The sequence below is a fragment of the Sceloporus undulatus genome, chromosome 6 (assembly GCF_019175285.1).
Source record: "Sceloporus undulatus isolate JIND9_A2432 ecotype Alabama chromosome 6, SceUnd_v1.1, whole genome shotgun sequence".
NCBI classification, from domain to species: domain Eukaryota; kingdom Metazoa; phylum Chordata; class Lepidosauria; order Squamata; family Phrynosomatidae; genus Sceloporus; species Sceloporus undulatus.
Window position 1 is genome coordinate 91520376 of NC_056527.1, and position 23491 is coordinate 91543866.

The 23491-nt window shown below is 41.2% G+C and overlaps 1 protein-coding gene across 4 annotated transcripts in view; it reads right to left on the reverse strand.

Moving 5' to 3' along the window:
- Positions 1–23491, reverse strand: part of MLLT6 (MLLT6, PHD finger containing) — a 111042-nt gene that overhangs the window by 59759 nt on the left and 27792 nt on the right. For 3 of the 4 annotated variants that reach the window (XM_042475896.1, XM_042475897.1, XM_042475894.1), the window contains exons 3-7: positions 18773–18827; positions 17877–17986; positions 17182–17285; positions 12100–12193; positions 8195–8302 (exon numbers count right to left, since the gene is read on the reverse strand). In XM_042475896.1, coding sequence (XP_042331830.1) covers positions 8195–8302; positions 12100–12193; positions 17182–17285; positions 17877–17986; positions 18773–18827 — 471 coding nt within the window. The remainder of the gene's footprint in view (positions 1–8194; positions 8303–12099; positions 12194–17181; positions 17286–17876; positions 17987–18772; positions 18828–23491) is intronic. The other variant, XM_042475895.1, reaches the window with a different exon arrangement.

The window sequence follows — 23491 nt, forward strand, 5'->3', positions numbered from 1 at the left end:
TCTTTGCAAGATTTGTTCATAGGTTGCTTGCTTTTTCATCCTGGGGCTAAGAGAGTGTGACTTGTGCAAGGTCACCCAGTGGTTTTCTATGGCTGAGTGTGCATTCAAGCCCTGGCCTCCAGTGTTGTAGTCTAATGGTCAAACCACTACACCAGACTGACTATTTATACCGTGCTAGCTCTGTTAACACTGATGATAATACTGTAATCTTAATTATATATTTGCCAGAGAAGCATACAATATCATAAACTCCTCTTTAATAAACATATATTAAAAAGGAATGATCTCCTTGTTTTCCAAAAGAAAGTCAAACCCAGAGGCTCTAGACCTTGCTAAGAGAATGAATGTTTAGAGAGAAGTCCAGAAGCTAATATTCTGTAAAGCAAAAGAACAGATATGTTACTTTTTGGACTATAGCTCTCATAATCCTGCAGTCAGCATGGCCACTGGCTGGCTAGGGTGCTCTGGAAGTTCAAATCCAAAAAAAGTAACTGCTTGCATCTTTATGGAAAACACAGACTATTCCTTATTTAATCTTGTCACAGGTTATCATTCTATGTAAGGGAATGGTAACAACAAAAACAGTTGGTTGGAACAAGCCATTCAAAGCACATCCCAAACTTTTTATCTTACTAAACCTTACAACAACCCTACAAGATGAACCACTGATTTTTTTAAAGGATGTAAGTCACGCTTGCGAATTTGCAAAGAGCAAATAGGAAAATTTCAGATTTCCTAAGCAAATTGCTACAGCTATCATATGGCTTGGGGCAGAGGCTGGATCCCATCCTAGTTAGAGGAATTCCAGACAGGTATGATATTTCACCCTCTGTTTTGCATTTACAGTATCTGAAATGTCATTTTCTCTTCTGCATGTTCATGGCACTTCAAGCCACTTGTGGTTGCCAAACAGAAGAACTCTCAGGACCTTTTCACACGGGGACCAATTTTATAGTAAATTGAATCACCATCCACACTTGCCAAGGGATGTAACTTCTCCATAAGAAACCCTATCCTGTGGGCCTGGGAGAATTTGGGGTGATGCTTCCCCAATGGGAAAACATGGCATATGGCAGAAGGTACATAATATAATTACAATAGCGAGTATGTTAAAATCACAGACATTTCACATGAAGAAGAGACACTAATGCACAGCCCATAGAACACAGCCATTAGCAGTCCTTCAAGAAGACCCCACCTTGGGAGAAAAGTGGCAAGGCATCTTACTGGCAAAGCTTGAAATCCAGGCTAAAACTAGGAAGTGCCAGGCAAATGAGGTTAGGCAGTAAGGCTCTGTTCATTAAGGCATGATGAATAATTAGGTCTAGAACTAGGAATAACAGGGACAATAGGATTATGTGGCAAGGCACCATGCCAGCATTGTGAAATAGTCCACTCCAGGAGAGAGAGAGAGAGAGAGAGAGAGAGAGAGACGCAAACCCACAATGGCACCTGGCCAATGTGTATGTAACCCCTGTACAGGATGTCATAAAGGAGATAAAATCTAACCTCTCTGTACCTGGTGCAGGGTGTATGGGAGCGCAACATGGAATTGTAGAATTATAGAACTGAAGGGGAACCTAAGGGCCATCTAATACCTTGCCAGGCATGAGCCTGTACTTCCACTTTTTTGTTTTTTTACATTTCATTCCCTTCTGATCTCCATCGGTATCACCTCACACACACATATACACACAAAACAGCCTTATGAATATATATCTGTCAGCTTAGGGTAACATTTCATGCATCTTATAAAATCCATTCCACTGCACTCCAGCCCATCACTCATATATTCATTTTAAAGATGTGTTCTAGTTTGTTTTCATTTAGATTAGTGATTTGCGCAGAAACCTGGGTGAGGGAGTGCAGCACATCTCTACTGGCAGGATGTAATAGATAACTGATACAAATGCCCTAAAAGTAAAATATTTTAAGCTAATATAGCATTAAGGGTATATTACGTAGAAGCGACATAAAACATGTTTCTAGTTTTAATTGTGCCAGAGCCATCAGAAAATTTGAAAACATTGAGATACGTACAAGAATTGTTGATGCTATGGTAAACTGGGCTGGATGGGGTCAGTCATAAAACTCACTAAGATGTATACTCAGAATTAAATCCCACAGGTTTAGTGGGGCCTAAACTTTAGTATAAGACTGTAGCCTACGTTGCTTTGGGCTACTGTCTTACCTGCATGTGCCTCTACATACATTTCCGTATTAAGTGTACCGAATTAAAACAATATGCTACTCTGATAGTATTGTTGTTGTTGTGTGCCTTCCAAGTCAATTCAGGCCATAAGGCAAACCTGTCATGGGTTTTTCTTGGCAGAATATGTTCAGAGGTGTTTGCCTTTGCCTTCCTCTGAGGCTGAGAGAGTGTCTTGCTCAAGGCCACCCAGTGACTTTCCATGGCTAACCAGGGACTGGAATTGTACTCTCTCAGTGTTTTGGTCCAACATTCAAACCAATATACCACGCTGGCTTTCTTCTGGCAGTATACCACTTCATTAAAAAAAATACTATATAATATATAGTATAATCTTTTCTTAGTTCTCACTTCCATATGCAACTTGTGTCTGCATAACTTCAAAGTGTTTGTGTGTTTAAGTGTTCCTCCATACCCCAATTATTAAGTGTGTACATGTTTTGTCTTTGGCAGCTCTAACTCATCATGACATCATGCTAGACACCGCATAGTGCCTTTGGTTAGTTTCCAAGTTTCAGTGTTGAGTTTCCAGTCAAAATTCCAAACCCATGGAGGGGAAGTGCTAAAAGCAAAAAAAGGGGACCAGCCATAACTTCTCAAGAAATCATAGTAGATGTCTCACAATTTGACAGAGTGGTTTTGGTTGTTATCCAAATGGCAATTGGCAGGGCCCAGTTTCAAGTCAAAAATTAGACATTCCAACGGGGAGGGCTTCCTAGAAGCAAAAGGGGAATCTGCTGTAACTCATCAGGGTATTGTTTGTAGACACCTCAACATTTGACAGAACATTTTTAGTTGTTGCAGTGGCTGGATTCAAGTCAAAATTTGAAAATGGGAGGGGGCTTCAAAAGAGCAAAGAGGAGACTAGCTATATCTAACTGTAACTAAATGTTAAAAGGGCTAGAAACCAAGAGAAGATTCTCTTAGGTATTTTTGCTAAGATTCCTAAAATTGGAAAGCAGTAAAAACTAAGGCTCTGCTGTTAACATTCCTGTTTTTCAAAAGGATGGGAAAAGGAGAAGACTCTCTGAAGTAAGAGAAGAGCTATCTTTTTATCTCTGTTTGTGTGTCTGTGTAATGCACACACACAGCGCACGTGTGGTGTGTGCTTGAGCACACCCACCCACACATCTTCTCCACTTGCAACTGTACAATCCACACTCAGGTTTGGCTGAGATTTCCCAACGCCGTGAGAACCAGAATGAGAGGGACAGCTATCTTTCTGAGGTGTGTTCAGTGTTTAATACAGAAAACCACAGTACAGAAACATTATAAACAAATTATTTTAGTTTGATGTTGCCGAAACAAACATTTCAAAACCCCAAAACAAAAACCCAACACATGCCTTTTCTCTTTAGATTGGACTTAGTTCTTTTGGCTCTTTTAGGTTACAGACAGAACTTTGTTGTTTCAGCTTCTCTGGATTAAAGAGCTCACTTAAAAGCTTCTGTATTTTCAAATTATTAGAAGTTGGCCCAGCTAATTATAATATTCCTAGATAGTGCCAAATGATGCAAAAGCATTGCAGAGTCAAATTTAAATAAATTATTGGCTAAGACAAATAAGCTCCTGGCTTGGCTTTTACTTCCACATGTTCCATTTATTTATATTGTGACATCTTTTCTGCTGCATCAGGGGATAGAACTAGATCTAATGGTTTTAAGTCACAGGAGGGTGGATTTTGAAAGAACATTAGAAGGAACTTCTTGACAGTCAGCAGTCCAGCAATTGAACCAATTGCCTAGAAAAGTGGTGGTGTCTCCTTCTCCAGACATCTTCAAAAAGTGGCTGGACAGCTACTTGCTGGGGGTACTGCAGCTCAGTGGTTTCCAAACTTTGGTTCTCCAGATGTTCTGGACTTCAGCTCCCAGAGTTCCTAACTGTTGGCCAAGGTGAGTGGGGCTTCTGAGAGCTTGGATACTTGGAAGACCAAAGTTTTGGAACCACTGTCTGGAGGTCCTGCATTCAGCAAGGGGTTGGACTCAAAGGGCCATTGGGTCCCTTCCATCCCTATGATTCTGTGATCTTCTTTTAAACACTGGCAAGACAGAATGAAATCTGGTATGCATATGCAGGACATAGTTCTCTGTTTGAAAATAAATTTTACTCACTCACCCATCCTGAAGGATGAAAGAAAGATGTAAAATGAAAAGTTATTTTTAAAAAAACCTGTCCATTTTGCAGGGGAAAAGAGACTGTAAGGTTGGGCACGCTGGGACTCGTAGTTTAGAAGTCACACGCTGAGGGACTGCTGTAGACATGGCCAGGAAAAGACTGCATGCTTAAGAAATATGGACAGAAAATTGTGCACATTTCATATGAATACAAAACACTACTTAAATGCATTTTAAGCAATGGGGAAGATGTGTTCGAACGTGTACAATTTAAAAACTGCATCAATACATGAACGTATGAACAAACAAAAAAAGCTAGACGTGGGTCCATTCTGTCCTTGCTGTCTCCGCACACCAACAAACAATGAAACTGGAGATGGGAAACAGGGGAAATCCTCAAATACATACTTGATTAATGTGCATACAATACCTCACTTGAAACCTTGCACACTGGACACCAGACAAAGGCCTTTTAATCTCCAGTTGAAGGAGAAAACAAGGCAGAAGCAGCTCATGTGCCATTCACTTCATTCACCATGTTTCCTTTCTCCATTTGTTGTATGTTATACCAGAGCCCTCTACTATAGAACAAAAGACGGGCAGAAACAAGAAGGAACACAAATGGCATTTACCATCCTTTTAATGGGAAATCTGACAGTTGCTTCCAAAACTTGATGGATAGCCCTAGTTTGTGAGCTGTCTCCAGGTTGGTGAGGGGCAAATGGGCAGATGAAAAGAAGCAAAGAATTTTGCATCTCCTCCCCAGTTAAGTCCATTCAAATATAGAATCTATATTTCTATAACATACAAGCCAAGCTTGTGTCAGCTGCCCTCCAAACTACCCGCCAATCACCCTGGTTTCCTCCCCCCCCTGCCTTTTTGGCCCAAGTTGCATAAAAATACTTTTGTTCCATTACCACGATTTACCTTGTACTGATCCCCTCTCCACCTCTCTTCTGTTTTCCTGTTTCCACAACTTTCCTTGGCAGTGGCTGCCTTTTGGGATGCACTGAAGCCAAGCTAGCCTGGGCTGCATTAAAGACGTGCTGTGTATACAAGGAAATGGCAGAGACTGCTTGCCAGCAGCCAATATAGTTGCAAGTGAGCAGGGATGCAGGACTTAAAACAAGCCAGCCCTTCTCAATTTAGCAAAACCAATAATCACATGGACCTCTGGGTTGTGGGGCACATAAAACTGGACAGAGAGTTTTGATGAAGAGGAGAGAGCCCCCCTCCTAGTTTGTGTTATGATTGGCATTGAAATAGGTTCTGCTACTGTTCCAGCTAAGCATGGATTTCCCAAAAGTGAGACTTTATGGGGTGGGCAGGTTCAGGTCAGGCCAATAACTCATATCCTGTTACTTGGAAACTCTCTACACCAATCCCAGGCGGAGGGTGGGAGAAGTTGCTATTATTAGGGCACTCTGCACATGCTCTTCTCTAATATTACTACTGCTCATGTTTCAGCTCTGTCACTAAAACCAGTTTCCAAGTCTGCTTGCAGCAGTGACTATGATTTGAACACACCATCCACACTGCAACAAAGGCTGTGTATAAGATAGACTAAAAGATGTTATAGGTGCATTCTGTCATACAGTGCTCTACGTTGCTCTGAAACAGAAATAGCAACAACTGATCTAATTATTAATAGCGACTGAAAGATGATCTCTTCAGCAATGCATTACTAGAAGCAACAGACTTAAGTATGCCATTTAAAAATTCAGGGACATAGGAAATGGATCTAGAGATGAAAATTAGATTAAACCTCCTTCCAGACTGCTAAAAAATGGCAAACAGAAATTTTGGCAGATGTCTCCTCCACCCCTCCAGCTCAACATTTACAGTGCAATCTAAAGCATGGATACTCAGAAATTGTGTGTGCATGTATACACCTTCAAGTTGCCTATTGACTTATGATAGTGCCATGAATTTCATAGGGTTTTCTTAGGCAAGGAGTATTCACAGATGGTTTGTCATCGTTTTCCTCTGAAATGTTGCCTACAGTACCTGGTATTGTTTGTCACTGTTCCATCCAAGTACTAACCAAGGCTGATCCTTCTTAGCTTCTGAGATTAGGCAGGATCTGGTGCCTTCACTCACTCATCCCAAACCCTTGCATTTCCATCATGTCTCATTTATTTTAACTGCTTTTAAAAGATATCCTACAGCAGTTGCAGCAAAATACTTTCTGGTGTGATTTGACTGTTGCACTATTGTCTCACTTGAAGTGGTGATGAAGTGGTTGGTGACATTCTTTATGACTGTGTAATTCTGCCATTCCATCTTCAGTGACATCCTCCTCTCTCCTGTCACCACCACGGTTTTTGTTAAAGCAATACATATTACAACATTGCAACTCCCCCACCTCGATCCTCAAATGGGCATTGTAGAAGAACTCTGTGAAACTGACAACGTTTGTGCATTTCACACGGCTTCTCTGACGGTATATAGAAGAGAGAGTTTTGTCAGTTTTTGTGTGTACTTCAGGCTCTTTATGTAAAATAATGAAGAAGTGTTGATGAAATTGACAACACATCTCTCAACCTTTCCACTCAGGGGAAGGCCAGTGAAATGAACAAGTTTTGTCTATTTCACTGACCTTCTCTTACATCTTCTCTGCAGATAGTGGAGGGAAGTGCTTGCCATTTGCATGGTTTCATATGGCAATATGTGTGTATGTGGGCATGACACAGAAACATACATACACAGAGAAAAGCAAAGGAAAAATGCAAGTGACATGAACAAGGTTTTTCCTAGCTGTGCAGTTTCACTGGGATCTTCATTTGAAAGCATTATTGAGGAGGCACTTACAGATGTTAATTATGCACACAATTGTGGGAATCCAGAGACTGGCCTCTTGATGTCTGAAAACTTTATATCAAAATGGTCCATTCTCTCAGCATCATCCATCCATCCATCCATCCATCCATCTCCTCTTCCTCCTACTCCTTCTTGTTTTAAAAAACACAGACAACTCGAGCCTGCTTTTACTGCTTTGCTATAGTCCTCCTCCTCTTCTTTCTTAGGGGTTCTTTATACAATGGTGTCACATCAAGTCCCAGTTCCTTGGATCATGCCTGAATCCATAATACTCTAGGCTATTTTGCCTGCCTTTACCTCATCTGCATATGGATTCCATTTTCCCTTCCTTGGGCTAATGAAAGTCCTGAGTAATCCCATCCATCCCCCAGTCTCTGTTCAGGTTTCTAGTTGTGGAGCTAGAGCTGGGGGCAGGAGGTCTCTACCTGGATCCTGCTACATAATCTCAACCCATTTGCAGCCAAATGCTGATGGTTCCAAAGAGGCTGCTTCAGAGTTTCTTCAGGTGCATTACACACATTATTCAGGTGCATTATACACATATACACACACTGATGTAATTATGCATCCTAGTGCTGGCATGCAAAAATATTATTTAAAGATGGAAAATCTTCCAGGAGCAGCAGTGGAAAAGGATGTTAGTGCCACTGATAATGGGAGGAAATTGTCTCTCCTTCCAAAGGGTTGCTTTCCTGTTTGCAGAGAAACTAGATAATGTGCAATCAGCAATGAACATTGTTAATGTTAGTATCAGAAAAGTATAATTAAAGTATAACTAAATGAAATGTTTTGCAATAAACTGGACATATCCAGGCACTTCAGCAAAAAGCTGATTATTATCCAAATGCTGAATTGTGTCTTATACTTATTCCAGCATGTGTGTAATAAGAAATAACAGAATACATAGACACTATGCCTATTTGCTTTGTGTTGTTAGGGGGGAGAGTCTAGATTACATATTATATAAATCAGTATTCAGTCATACAATCATCATCATCACCACCACCACCAACAACATCATCATCTTGTTATTATTATTAAAACTATTTACCTTCTTTGGTTTCTCATGGTGAGACACATGCTTCTCTTGAGCAGGGGATGGTGACCGGCTTCTTCTTGCTGCATTGAAAGATCCACCTCCAGAATGGCGTGATGTCTTCTGGACCCAAGGGGAAGTTAGGGAAGATGATGGATGAGAGTGAAAGGATGGGAAAGAAGCAGAAGAGAAAAAGAAAGCAGTGAGGAAGAAGTTTGCCCTATAGGACCTTTACCTCTTGGTTAAGAAAGAAAAAAGTGAGCTTGAAAATTTTACTTGCGGGGGGGGGGGGGAATACCAAAAAGGGAGAGGTTGAAAGTTGTACTAGAAAAACATAACTTTTCCAAGCTTGGGGGACATCAAAATCTCAGATAACTCTATTTTATAAAGCAGGATCTATATGTGAGAAGTTCAAAGGCCTGATTCGATTGCGGACTGTCTACATGTGTGAAGGGCAGTCCTGCAGCCAATCTGAACCCTCCTTGCTTTAAGGTGAATTTAAAAGACTCACAAATCTTTAGATTTTCCCAGAAAATCTGGAACACTCTGGAGTGGGCAGCTGTTTACACAGTGTCCCAATGTGCTGTCCGGCACTGCTGTCACTGGCACAGGTCACTCTGGCTGGAATCACAACAAGCCACCCAGCAATGTGGTCAACACTGGGCACCTCATTTTCACCCTCAGAGGAAACAACTTGCAGCAGCGGGCAGTACAGTGGGATGCTGCGTAGACTGCTGCTGGGTATTCCCACAGACTGCTCAGGGAATGGGTGGAGGGCTTCAGGGCAAATGTGGGGCCAGAAAACTTTGTGAGCAGCCCAGAGTATTCTGGCCATTATAGATCCACACAGTATCTGATCTGAAATCCAAGAACTGAAGATGAGTCTACTAAAATGGAAACAGCAGAGTGCAAAGTAAACCAATCAGGACCTTGGAATATTACCCACATGCAATTATTCTGCATAAACCATGTTGAAATAAATGGGAGCTATGTGAAACTGCAGTAGTGTTCTTCCTCAGCTTCTGTTAATTTCGACAAGTCACATGGATTGGATGCTACATTCTTTTGTGGACGAAAGAGATTACAGCTTGAAAATGTTACTTTTTGAACTGCAATGTCCAGACTCCTCCTGTTGGACATGTTGGATGAGGGATTCTGGGGACTTTTAGACCAAAAAAGTGTCTCCCCCCCCATTTTTTCTCAGGGGGTGATATTTGGATTTCTTGCTCCAGTCATCTACTGCCAGGGCTCAAATGTCTGTAAAACCAATCTGCTGACATGAAAGTCTTTACCTCATGTCCTCCAACTGTCCCAATTAGGCAGGGACAGGCCTGACTAATCCTCTGTCCTCCTACTTTTTCAGTGACTTTAAAAATGTCCCAGTTTCTCTTTTCTACTTGCACTTTCCCCCCTCCATCTTTGCCTTATGTCAGTTGATGTAAACTGAGTTCTAAGTGCAAATATAGTTTTCACTCAATTAACTCAATGGGGATACAGGAGGAGGAGAGGGTCAGAATCTTGCCCTTTCCAGAAGGGTTCGGCAAATGCAAACTGCTGCAGCCTCTCCTCGCTTGTCTGTTCTTCTTCATTAATAACATTTGACATATTGATCATACTCTGAAGTTGCTTGGCCATGTGTGTCTCAATTTTCATCTGAAATGTTGGAGTTTATGTTGCCTTAGTTGCCAGTGAATGAAGAGGCACTCTACACATCCTCAGGGTCATTGATCCTTTTGCTATTGCTCCCCAGGTTGCCTTGCCCATTTCCTTGAAAGTGAGCAAGCCTCAAGAAGTTCTCTTGCTTACCTACCTTGCTGCGCTGTCAGAAAGGCAAACAAGATAAGACATAACAAAAGTAAATTTGCTCATTGCTATATAAACGTTTGCTAATACTCACAAATGACAAAATAATATTGCCATAGCACTATTGCCTCATTCTAACGGCTAGAAATAAATGTCTCAGTTTTGCGAATGGCTAAACTTGATTTCAGATGAATGGCAAAGCAAAATACATTATTAGGAGTAATGGAAAGCAGGGCGTGGAGCTCTCTGGTTTTGCTTTGGGGAGTTGGCTGGCATTCTTAATCATTCTAAGTGACAGGGATGATAACCACTCATGACCTCCAGATAGATCTGAGCCACTTGCCAACTTGTCCTGGATAAAGCTGTCTCACACACCCCATTCCATTTGTAACATGCAAAGGATTATCAGCACTACAGCATTTGCCTTTCGTGGGGGTGGGGGGGGGGTGGAACTGATTCAACTTTACTGATCACTCATTGATAAATGGTGAAGAGCCAAAACGTAACCCTGTAATGTATGTTTTGCAGGCAAAATACAGAATGAGTCATCCCCAGGCTGAAATTCTAGAAAGACCCCTGCATGACTTCTGTCTGAGGCCTTGTCTGCAGGAGCCAATATACTCCAGGGGCAGTCTGGAGTATCCTGGCCCTGGCCCTTCCTTGACTTCGCTGTTACTTAGTCCTCCGTTCCTGTTCTTGGGCAGCAGTCTCCATGCACATCCCTCTGAGCTGCCCATTGTATCTGCTGCTGCTGCTGCTGAAGCAGATCTGCAGGCCGGTTTTATGGGACCTGTGTACAGCCAGCTGCCCCAGCATAGGAATGGAGGGCTCCAGAGTTTCCCGGATGATCTGGAGCAATGGCTAAATTTTTAAAATTCATGTTAAGGGTGTTATAGCAATAGCAGCAGTAACAGCATGTACATTTTTGTACTACTTATCAGTGAACTCCGCACTCTCTAAGCAGTTTACAATCTGAAAGCCAATTGCCCCCAACAAGATGGGTACTCATTTTACTGACCTATGAAAGGATGGAAGGCTGAGTCAACTTTGGAGCCCCCTGGGATCCAACTCACAACCTTGTGACTGCAGTACCAGCATTTTAGCCATTGCACCGCTAAGGATCCTTTTCCATTTATTGGTGTTATACCCCAGTTCTGATGCATAACATGTCAGACATCATGCGGACTGTTTGCATCAGAACCGGAGTTGGGGCTGTGCATTGTCTGGATGCCACCAGAACAGTGGGGAAACAGTCCTTTTGGCTCATATGGGCAAGGCCTGAAACCCCAGAAAGTCAATCAGTATAAGTAATATTGGACTAGATGGATAGATGGTTTGATTTGCTACAAGGAACTTTGCTATGGCCCTATCTAATCCAGTATTGTTTAATCTGACATGCTGATTTTACAAAGGAAACAAGATGAAGGATGAGGAACCCCTGGCCCTCTGATGTTGTTGAACATCAGTTCTTATCAGTCCAAGCCAAATTGGCCAATGTGACATATGACAGAAGCAGCATTCATCAACAGCTGTAAAGCTGAAGATCTCCCAGCCCTGCTGAAGATCTAGAGCAGCATCCAGCAGTCTTTCCCAGCCGCACCACTTGCTCATTACTCCTCTAGATCCCAGATATCAAACTTGGATCCTTTAACAATCAAACCATGGCTCACACCATGATAATCAGTTATGTCATATGACCTTGTAACTATTTACCATTCCCTTTTTTGTTTCCAGTATCATTGTCAAATTGTAAATGCCCCTGAAACCCACCTTAAGTCTCCCAGCTGCACTGAGCAAGAGTTCTGCAAGTGGGGTCCTGCAGGATGGTGTGACTGATCCCTTCCCAAAAGAGCAAAAGCAGGGACCCCTGTAGAGTCCTGTCATAACTCTTTGTCACACCATCACTTGCTGTTGGGAGGGGCTGGACACGTTGACTGTCTGGCTTTTAACGTGGATTTCAGGGTTGGATCAGGATCAGAAGATGCCTCTCAATCAAGACCTCAGCCCATGTGTCATATATCTTGTATGTTGCATTAGATATGAAATTCAAGTATTTATTTATTTGTTAAATTCAAATGATCTGTGTTTTTGACAGTAGCAAGAAGATTTTGACTCACCATTTTATTGAAGTGATACTTGCAGTAGCCACAATATTTCACATTGTCCACTTCTAAGACTTCTTCTTCACATAGAAGCCCAGCCATTTGGGCACTAAAAAAATGGAAATGAGTTGTTATGAACCAAACCCCAGACATCTGAGTCAAAAACAAAACCAGGTTTCTTCATTGCCAGCAATGGATACACACAGCTGTTGCCTCTGCTTTATTGTCAGCTTTTTAATTAAACAAACACCCATATAAGCAAGATAACCTATTCTAGTGCTTTTTCCTGCATACTTACCCATCAGTCCTGAAATGGTTACACAGCCCAAGAACTAAATGGATAACAATCTACAGGCTTTTTTGCTACTTCAGCCAATTGTTCTCCTTCACAAGTAAATGGAAACTGGAGATCCATGGAGTGCTAGGCATGATTTCCATGCCAAGTACTTTGAAAGCAGTCTTTCTTTCCCCTCAAAACACATACAAAACACATCACTCCACTAACATAGAAGAAAGAAAAATAAATGATATGTATTTTTGTTAAATCTAAGGCTTAAAGCGGGGAATAGGCCCCACATACAACCTATGGACTACATGTAACACCTTCCCTGTCCTCTACCATCACATTTGCAAAATAGACACTTTCCCCCCCCATATAAACAGATATGTAGCATCTATGCATGACAGCCAGTATGGTGTAGTGGTTTGAGCATTGGACTATGACTCTGGAGACCAGGGTTTGAATCCCTGTTTGGCCATAGAAACCCACTTGGTGACCTTGGGTAGAGTCATATTCTCTCAGTCTCAGAGGAAGGCAATGGCAAAAACTCCTTTGAACAAATCTTGCCAAGAAAACCCTGTGATACAGTTGCTTTAGGGTTACCATAAGCTGGAAAAGACTGGATGACACACAACAACAACAAAAACAAGGTACGTATCTATACACCTTGTTTTTAAAGAGAATCAGTCTCCCAGAATATGCACACTTTGCTTATGGGGAGGGTGGTGCCCAGAGGAGCCCAAGTGGGTCAGTCCTGGGTCCCAGAAACTGCCCACCTCTAAAGTATAATTTTGAAAGGCCTAGGTATACAAATTACTTCTAAAGAGTTACATAAGTCAGAGGCAATTTTATTTTGGTTTTTTTTCCTTATTTGGTCCTGTTTTCTATCAGAAGAAGAGTTAATCCCAAAACTAACTAAGAGGGATCAGTTACTGAGGAGATAGAAAAGGGAAGTATCATATTATAGATGCTATAAATGTCATACATTCGTTTAGTATGTGAAAGACTTTAGAGAAATGGTATAAAATGATAACGTATAACAATGTTCATTATGTACTTTTATTTTATTTTATTTGTTTTTATAAAACTAGTAAAATATTCAAAAGAAGAAGAAGAAGAGTTAATCCCTTGTTGCTTGTTCTACTTCTCTACTGACCGAGAATTATACGCTTGGCAAATGCCCCTGCCATGGGAATGTGGGGTTTCCATTAAGCATATAGAAAGCAGCAAAGGGAAGATGTAATTTCCAGGAGAAAAGAGGAACAGAAAGATGAAACAGTGATATATAGGACAGACGTGGCAAACAGGATGCTTAATCCTTCCTCTGCTTTCTACTTCCTGCCTTCTAGTTATGGAGTAGGCTGTAAACAAGAATTTTGCCTCACAGATGAATTTTTCCTTCAGTCCCCAAATTCCTAGCATTTCAGAGAGTGATGCACTGGAAATCATTCACACCTAGAATTCTTGTATTTGCTATGTTTTCATTCCCGTGGTAACTTTGCCTACTTCTTTTATTTGAACATTTCTAATTTTGTTCAAATAATTTCAAAGATAGATAAATAGATAAATTTCTAAATGTTCAGTGAAAGTCTTAAGTTACTACAATGATAGAAATTTTAGGACTGAAGGAAAATTTCATTCCAAGTGTAAAGTTCTCATGAGGGGAGCAATGGCCTCATTTTGCCCTCCGTCTTGTAGCTACACCACTCCTTTCTTCCTTAATTCCCCTGCTTGCTGTTTTCCACAGGGATTTCAATTATTTCTGCTTGGAGGGGGAGGAGCAGTAAGCAAAGGAGTGCTAGGTATCATTCCTCTGGTCCCTACTTCTAGCTTCCACAATGGACCTTGCCTGCCATAAAAATTGAGTAGCTGGTGTGATGGGTAATATAGTAGAAAAAGGTACTGCAAGAGATAAGGTGATCTCAGGTGCAGAAGAAGCATGAGTCAAGTTGGTTCAAAGTTGTTTCTGTGAAAGGTATCTGGTGGCAATAACATAGGAGGGGTGGTATGGGAATGAGAGGGGAATGTGTGTTTATAAATTGTAACGTATAAGAACGGCCATATATACTCGTCTATAAGTCTAAACATTTATGCCCAAAAATTGACCCCCAAAATCCCAGGTTAACTTATTTATGAGTCAGTATGGTAATGTGATAGCAGCTCTTTCGGTATTTCTCCATGTACTCGGAACAGAGGTTCTTTTTCTCTTTAGCCCAGCAGAAAGAGTCTTGGGCTACTGATTGCTTTTAAACAGAGTCCATCTCCCACCTTTGCTGGCCCTGCTATCTGGGGTGAAGGCTGAAATCAAAGTAGAAACGCTGAAGCAAAAGGCCTCAACGAGACTCGCTCTTGCTGTCTGTACACATACACTCACTGAAGGATACTCCATGTTTTACCCTTGACGTATCCATGGGTCATGGCAAAATCCATAATTTTGGCACCAAAACTTACCCTTGATTTATACATGAGGTCAACTTATAGTCGAATATATACAGGTAAGCCCACATGAGGTTTGAAACTGTGTAGTTTAATTACACAATTTCAATGCTTGCTGGTCAGTTCTGACATTGAACATCATTGGAGTAGAACTACAGTTTCTTAATAAAGGTTTTCTGAGTATTAATTACCAAAACCTGGTGTTCTGAACTTGGTATCCTACCAGACTTGACACTTCCTCATACTCATTTTAAAGGTATTTTATTTTAAAGTAGCTCAACAGCACAGTTCCTCACAATGCTGCTGCTGCAGCAGCAACAGATAAGAAGGAACTAATGGTTTCAGCAGGAAGCCCCTTATGTAGGGTTGCTGGAGATGGGTGGAGCTGCCACCAAAATACTTCTACAAGACTGTGGAAAGTTCCAAATGGTGGACTGTACAGGTGAAGAATAACCCATTTCTTCTTATTTCAGTTACAGTGACAAAGGAAAACTACTGGAAATTTTTTGGACAGGTTGCAGTTATAGCTGTCTGTATGTTTCTCTTGCTATGACAAATGGTATCTGGAGTGATCATTGAGATTTATGATTTTAAATTCTGCGTGTGTTTATGTATGTAACGGGCAAATGTGTTGGCTCTCTATATCACCTGCATCCGGATCAGGCTATTCCACGGATGTATTTTGAAAAGTCTGTAAAAGGAGATATTTTGAATTGCACTTGCAGGAGATTTGTGCAGATTGTAGTAACCGGGCTTCTCAACCACATATAACATATATTTATATGTGTATACATTAATTTGCTTTATAGACCACATTTAGATGTTTTTTAGCTTTACTGTACTCTGTTCAAGTTAGTCCATGAAGTGACCTTAAGCATAAAGAGTAACATAGATAAAACCAGGGTGATTAACAGAGATACCAGCACAGGTAAGGTCATAGTGCTTCCACTATGAGCAGGAATCTTTCTCCTCTCCTGCTCTCAGGGGAAAGGAGAAGGGCAGAAGCACACTCTTCTTGAACTCATGGACATCATATCCTAGGTTCTACAAGACTTACCTGTTAAGGTATATAACCCTCACCTAGGAAGGATTCCCTTTGTCCCAGTTTTGGAAAGGGAAAATACCAGAGTTTTGAGGAGCCCTGGTGGCACAGTGGTTAAATGCCTGTACTGCAGCCATTCACTCGAAACCACAAGGTTGCGAGTTCAAGACCAGCAAAAGGGCCCAAGCTCGACTCAGGCTTGCATCCTTCCGAGGTCGCTAAAATGAGTACCCAGACTGTTGGGGGCAAATTAGCTTACTTGCTAATTAGCTTACTTGCTGTTCACCGCTATGATCTTTGGAATAGCGGTATATAAATAAAACAAATTATTAATTATTATTATTTGCCCCAAAACAAGAAGAGTCCATCTGGAACTATGATATCTATAATGTCTAGCATTGTGGACTCAGAGAGTGTTCATTCTTGAGGCTGTGTTAGCATTCAGCCAAAGCAACATGAGAACACTTTCGTTGCTTATATTATCTGCTATTGCATCCTTTTTTATATGTTTGTCAGCAATAAAGGACCTTATCACATCATCATCAACAACAACAACAAAAAACCTGACTGCAGTCGGGTTGCAGGTTGCTGGCAGGTTCTATCATACTCAGTTTGACACCAATGCCGCCAGGCAATTGTAACCTGGCTGCATCCCGGGTCCCAGTCAGGTTGCAATCGGTTGGTGAAATCGATAGTGAATTAAATATGAAATAACCAGCCAGCAACCCATAACATGACTGTAAGCCACTGGGGAGCAGTCAGAATTTTTGCTGGTGTGTAAGGTCCAAAGATATACTTTGTACTTGCAGTGACTTGGGTCCAAAACACACTGCAGAAATAATCCAGTTTGAGACCACTTTAATTGTCCTGGCTCAATGCTAGAGAATCCTGGGAACTGTGGTTTATTGTGGCATCAGAGCTCTCTGACAGAGAAGGCTAAATGTCTCACAAAACTACAGTTCCCAGAATTTCCTAGCATTAAGCCAGAGCAGTTAAAGCAGTCTCAAACTGGATTATATCTGCAGTGGGTCTGTGACCCTAGTTTTACTTTAATGTATCCTGTCAGTGAAACTAAATTAGGTTATGCCTGAGTGGATCAGGCTGTTCAAGATCAATACAGGAGACAGAGCCAGCCAGCCAAGAAGGTAACAGTACACGTTCCCTATTCTAGGAGGAAGCCATCAAAGAACTTGTTAAGATCCTCATTGTTCCCCTTTCATGTCTTAACATGTGATTCCAAATCCAAACACACATATTATGAAGTGATATATTGGAATATCTGGAGAGAGGAACAGGTGAAGAAGTAAGTAACATGCAAACTGAAAAAATATGGACTCACCAAGTGACGTGGAAGGCTTGCCGACAGCCATGCCGGTTGCAAGTCATACAGGCTCCAGAGGCTGCTTTGCTCTCCCTGCCTTGCTCTTCACAGATATAACAAGTCTACAACAGCAACAACAACAATTTGAACTGTATGCATCATGTTCAGTTTTCATCCTATTGTGTGAGCCTCCCAAAATCTAGACCTGTTCATTTGTTAGAGAGGTATCACCTTGTCAATACAACTAATGCCACTTAGGTGAGCATAAAAAGACTTTGTGAAAAGGATCTTTTCTGTCAGAGGCTTTGTTAACTGAGGATGCTGCCGCTGCAGAATTAGTTTGACACTGTTTTAACTGTCATGGATCCATCCCATGGAATGCTGGGACTTGTTGTTTGTAGGTGCACCCGAGCACAGAGAACGCTGAATAGCTCACCATACTTCAAATCCCAAAATCCCACAGCATTGAGCCATGGCATTTAATGCAGTGTCAAATTGCATTAATTCTGCAGTGTAGATGCAGCCATTGGCATGCTTATTTTTTAAAAAAAGAATTGTAAAACACTTTTATTTTTTATATTTTAAAATTAAAAGTAGATTTGCATAAATGAACAAAGCACAGGAGAATGAGAGGTCAAGAAAAAGCAGTTCCCTGGAAAAGCGGCTGACAGTCCAAGACAGAGGGTACTGAAGGGAACAGAGAGGTCTTTTACCTTGTTGAACCGGTCATGGGGCACATACTGGAGGACGATTGGCTCCATGGTGAGAACATTAGCAAACTGCACCTCAGGGATGTACAGAGCACAGACAACATGGGCCCAGCCTGGATGAAAGACAAAAGCATGTCCATAAGGGAATGATCACAGAGATGTTTGCAATTATAATGGCTTCAATATCCAGGGAGATGCAGTGGTGGGGTAAAATAGAGCTTTTAGGCTGGGCCTTGTTTTCATTGATGTAATAAATCCACTCTGATTATTCCTTGCCTAAGAAAACCCTATGGAATTCATGTGATCAACATAAGGCAATACCCTAAACTTGAACAGTGTGGCTTGGTATCCGCTGTGGTTTGGTTCCAGGCCCCTGCCGTGGATATCAAAATCCTTGGATGCTCAAATCCCTTTAAATATAATGAGTAGTAAAATGGTGTCCCTTGTATAAAATGGCAAAGCCAAGATTTGCTTTTTGGAATTTATATTTTTTGGAACATTTTCAATCTGTGGATGCTTGAATCTGTGGATTAAAAACATCCATCGATATGGAGGGCTAACTGTATGCTTCAGAGAGCAGGTGTGTGCTAACATGACCAGATTTCTCTACACAAAGCAATATTACTGCACCACAGAAAACTCACTGGTGGGGATAAGGATTGTAGTGGCCTTTGCCTGGATAAAAAGCTATTGATAACAACAAAGTCTAAGACTGATGAAGTGAGCTTCAGTCTACATAAGATGATGGCAAATAAAAATGATTAATCTTTAAGGTGCTGATAGACTCTTTATTTTCTTATTGTCCTAAAAACTGTTCCAAAAATAGATGTGCAGTCTTTGCTCACTGGGCTGTTGTTTTAATTCCAGGTGATCACTGTTACCCACAAAGGGAATCTTACCTCCATTATCAGTCCGCTTCAGTGCTCCATCTTTATGGGGACACAGCTCACACCTCTGAAATTCCAAAAGAAAAGACCAAGAGAAAAACCCAAGATTAGAACAACAACAACAACAACAACAACAACAACAACAACAAAAAGTGTCACAGTGCTTTCAAAGTATCTGGAATGTGTCATGGGCATTGTCCCCCACATTATAATACATGGGCTGAATCTAAAAGGAGACAGCCCATATTGAATCCTAACTTTGAGGGGAAAGTTGGGTATAAACAAAGTATATTCCATAACATAATCATATGGATTTTTTATTCTTCCTCTTTAATAGCTTTTGTCATCTTGACCACAGTCTGATATTACTTGGCAACATGTGTCTTGTTTTCATCTGTCAAATGCTGGAGGCTATGCTGTTGCTGCAGTTTTTTGCTGGAGTCCATTGCCTGCTATTATCATGGTCTTTCCCCCATGCTATATAGTACAAGCTGTTTATTCTCTTAAACTCAAATACCCTTTTGCTGTATCAGGATGCGACTGTGATCTCATATTTCAAAAATTGTGATTTTATTAAAATGTATTAACATTCATTAAATCTGTTCAAATCCAAAGCAAAGCAATGAATCTTTGACCAGCTTCCTCCCAACATTCCCTTTCCATTGGTTGTAATGTGTTCTTCTTAGACATCATACATTTATTTGTTATTTATTATATTTATATCCTATCCTTTCTCAGACAAGCTCAAAAACAAGATACATAATCCTCCTCCTTGTTTTTATTCCCAACAGAACTCTGGAAGGAGAGGTTTCATTGAGAGTAAGTGTCTGGTCTCAAGGGTATCTGGGCTTTGAACTAGGATCATCCCAGCACTAGACCAACACTAAAAACATTTCTGGGCATCCACCTGTCCTGATTTGGGACAGACAATCCCAATTAATTCTCTGTCATCCAAGTTTTTCAGCTGCTTTTAAAATATCTCAGTTTCTCTCTCCTCCTCCCACTTTCTATTTTGGTCCTCCAGCTGACTCAATTGCTTCAAATTGAGTTCAAACGTGCAAAAGTAGTTTGTGCTCAGTTAACTTTGTAGGAGGAAGAGGAGAGGAATTCTGCCCTTCCTTGCATACACAGGCCAAAGCAAAATGCTGCAGCCTCTCCTAGCTTGGGAGTTCTTTATTGATAATGTTACCATTTTGACCACCCTTGGATGTTACTTGGCCACACGTTTCAGTTTTTCATTGTTAAAATGTTGGAGGTATGGGTATGCATCATATCTAAACCCCCCCCCAACTGTGCTGGGTTGGGATACAGTAGGAGCCAGCATGGCATAGAGGTTTAGGCCAGAACTCTGGGGACCAGGGTTTGACTCGCAGTCATGAAACCCGCTGGGCAAATCACATTTGCTCAGCCTCAGAGGAAAGCAATGGCAAACCTCCTCTGAAAAAATATTGCCAAGGAAATCTCATGACCAAGGAAACCTTAGGGTTGCCATAAGTTGGAAATGAACTTGAAGGCACATAATACACACACAAACACACACACACACACACACACACACACACACACCAGCCACTGCAAGTAGCGGAGACGATCACAAGGTTAATCAGAGTGGGGATAAGAAGAGGCAGATATTTTGTGATGAACTTTGATAGGATGCCTTTTGAGGAGCAGAAGTCTAGTTATTCAGGGCTTCTCTTCCAAGGGATGGACTTGGCACTCAAGAGGAGCAAGGGCCCTACATCAGGGAAATTTGCACTTGAAAAGGTCCCTCCGTTCCCCTTGGATGAAAGCACCTCTCCCATTGCACTTTTAGTAAAACTATAATCACTAACAAGAAGGGTTAAATAGCTGTACCAGCTAGCCAGCCAGACAACTGGCCCACTCAGCCTTTGAAAGAGTCTAATGCTTTTTCTCAAACATGACTGTTAAAGCCTTCACGTGTTTTCTCTCCTCCCACTCCACTACTCCCCACCCTTTCCCACAGGTTGCCCTCCAGCCAGTTTGTCTCAAAGGGCCAGCCAACAATTCCTTTACAAAGCAAACCAGCTTTAGCACTTCATCTAGTGGTGCAGCACATGCCCCCCCCCCCCCCCTTGGGAACAAGGAGGAGGAAGAGGGGGTGTAATTCTTGAAAGAAGGAACATCCGGAGGTTGTTTGTCTCAGACACTGGGATTCAGCTGTAGAGACTCAGGTTGAACGGCACTCTGCTTATGCCCAGAGGTACTTCTATCCATATTACCACATCACAGAGGACATATATGGCTTAGCTCTGGCCAAAATAACTGGCACTGTTGGGGTGAGCCTAAGCACAAAACTGCGCTTTTGAATAATTCTAAAAGCTTTTTAGCCCCAGAACATATAGCCAGTGCCTAGATGGAAGAAACAAACATACAGTATATTCATTTGTGCTAAACTAATGAGCTTGAGACTGGAGGCCCATAGAGCTCAAGGTAGCCTGTTTTTCTGAGATCTATTGGGGATATATCCACGTTTATGTGAGAACTTAAACTGGTTGAGTTGCTATAATGTACAGTCTCTTGCAAAACCAGATCAAACCTTTAAAAATGGGGAAAGAAAGAAAGAAAAAGAAAGAAAGAAAGAAAGATGAAGGGACACCTCTTAGGATGCTTCCAAACATGATTTTTATCTTGTAATTGCTCGCAATCACTGAGTTTTCCATGTGAGCGATCTAGACATGGGCATCTTCCACTTGTAAATGCCCTGCATGTTTTGAAACTACTTCTCTCACCTTTTTTTCCTACTATAAAAATCTGTTGCTGTAAAGGAAGAGGAATCAAACATGATTCAAATGCTGGCTTGCACTGTGTCTCTTTGGTGGACAATGAGATGATGTGGAGGACAGTGGCTGTTGAATGTCCAAGCATTCAGATTTTTTAAAAGTAACTGAAATGTAACAATTTAATTACTTTTGATAAAGCAAAAGGTTTCTTCTTCAAATGTTTAACTTTATAATTAGTTGCAATATACAATATACCAGTTACATTGAATGTGTAACTACTTTTGCAGACCTGAATAAAAACTGTAACTAATTATCTGAAAATGTAGATTACTGACCTCTTGGCTTCATGGTTCTTGTGTGCCTTTAAGCCATTTCTGCCTGATGATACCTCTAAGGCAAACCTACAGGGTTTTCTTGCCAACAACATTCAGAGAGAGTTTGCCTTTGCCTTCCTCTGAGGCTGTGTGTGTGTGACTTGCACAGTCACCCAGTGAATTTCCTTGGCCAAGTGGGGATTCAAACTCTGGTCTCCTGGAGTCCTAGTCTAATACTTAAACCAATATACCATGCTGGCTCATTTTGACAGAATATTTGGATAGCAAACTAAACAATGTTTCTGTACTGTTTAACCTTTCCAGTAATTTACCCACTTTTTTGTTTGTCTCCTTAAACTTCTGATAGGATGTTTAGGGTCCTATTCAGTCTTATTTTTTAATAGTGTGACTATCTAAACATACTCACTAATGCATTCCGGTTTTGTTGTGCACACCAATTTTTTAATTGGAACTGCATCTATGTGCATCTTTGCAAGTTCTGTTGCTCACACGTATCAGCACTCAAATGAAGATGGAGTCAATAATGAGGCTGCACATTCGAAGCATATTCAAGGCATGGAGAGTTTTATCCCAGTTTATCCCAGATCCAGTCACATTTGTTACTGACCCAGCTGACAATGTAAATCTTTTAGGAAAATTAGGGGAAGAAAAATCCACGATGGATTATCCCAGGTTCAATGGGGTTTTTTTTGGCAGCCTGTCCCCAAATTTAAAAGGGTGCATTCAAAATGCATGTGGACAATAAATATTCACCCTACATCCTACCGGGATTATTTTCAGAGGATTATTTTCACCACCTGAATAATCCCTAAAAACTCTGCATCGATCCATCTAGCTATTGTCAAGGTTGGCCTAGCAGGGTTTCAAGTGAAAGTCTTTCCCATCCCTGCATGGAGATGCCAGGTATGCACTGCCTCTGTCAAAGTGCATTCTTCCCACACTGTATTTTTAAAAAGCAGAATGTGTTTTCATTGTTGAAACGGCACTGAAGACAAGTAGGAAGGCAAGCCGGTGACATCACCCATGTCCAGCCAATCAGGATTATATATGCAGCTGACTTTTACTGTAAACACACAGAATCAATTTCCCCTGACCTCAATTTAGGACAGAGGATGATGTGTCTACAAAGGACATGGTGTGTGAGCTTTCACAGCAGGCTCGCCATTCAAATTATGTAAGTCTGTACATAGCCAAAGGGCTATCAGTGGTTTTCTGATGTGTACGTGTGTTTTAAGATAAGCATTTTCAAAACGGATAGTGAATCGGTACTGGCAAAGACAATAGCTTTAGGACTTAAAAGAAAGCAATTCCTACAACACTAATTCAGAGGAATTAAGGCTTTGCAAAACCTTTGGGGGAAAAACTATATCTGCAGGTCTTTACATTACTCTGTGTAAATTACACGTGTTTACATGAAGTGACTATGTCACTATAGACTTTCTCCCAAAAGCCAGTGCTAAAATTGTCATCAAATATAAAATAGAGCAGTGGTTCTCATACTCCAGACCTCCAGATGCTCAGGACTTCGAATCCCAGAATGTGATTGAGCATTGGCCATACTGGCTGGGATTTTTGGGAGTTGAAGTTCAAACTATCTGGGACCAGAGTTTGAGAACCACTGATGTAGAGGATTCCAGGCTCTACTTCTTTAGTAG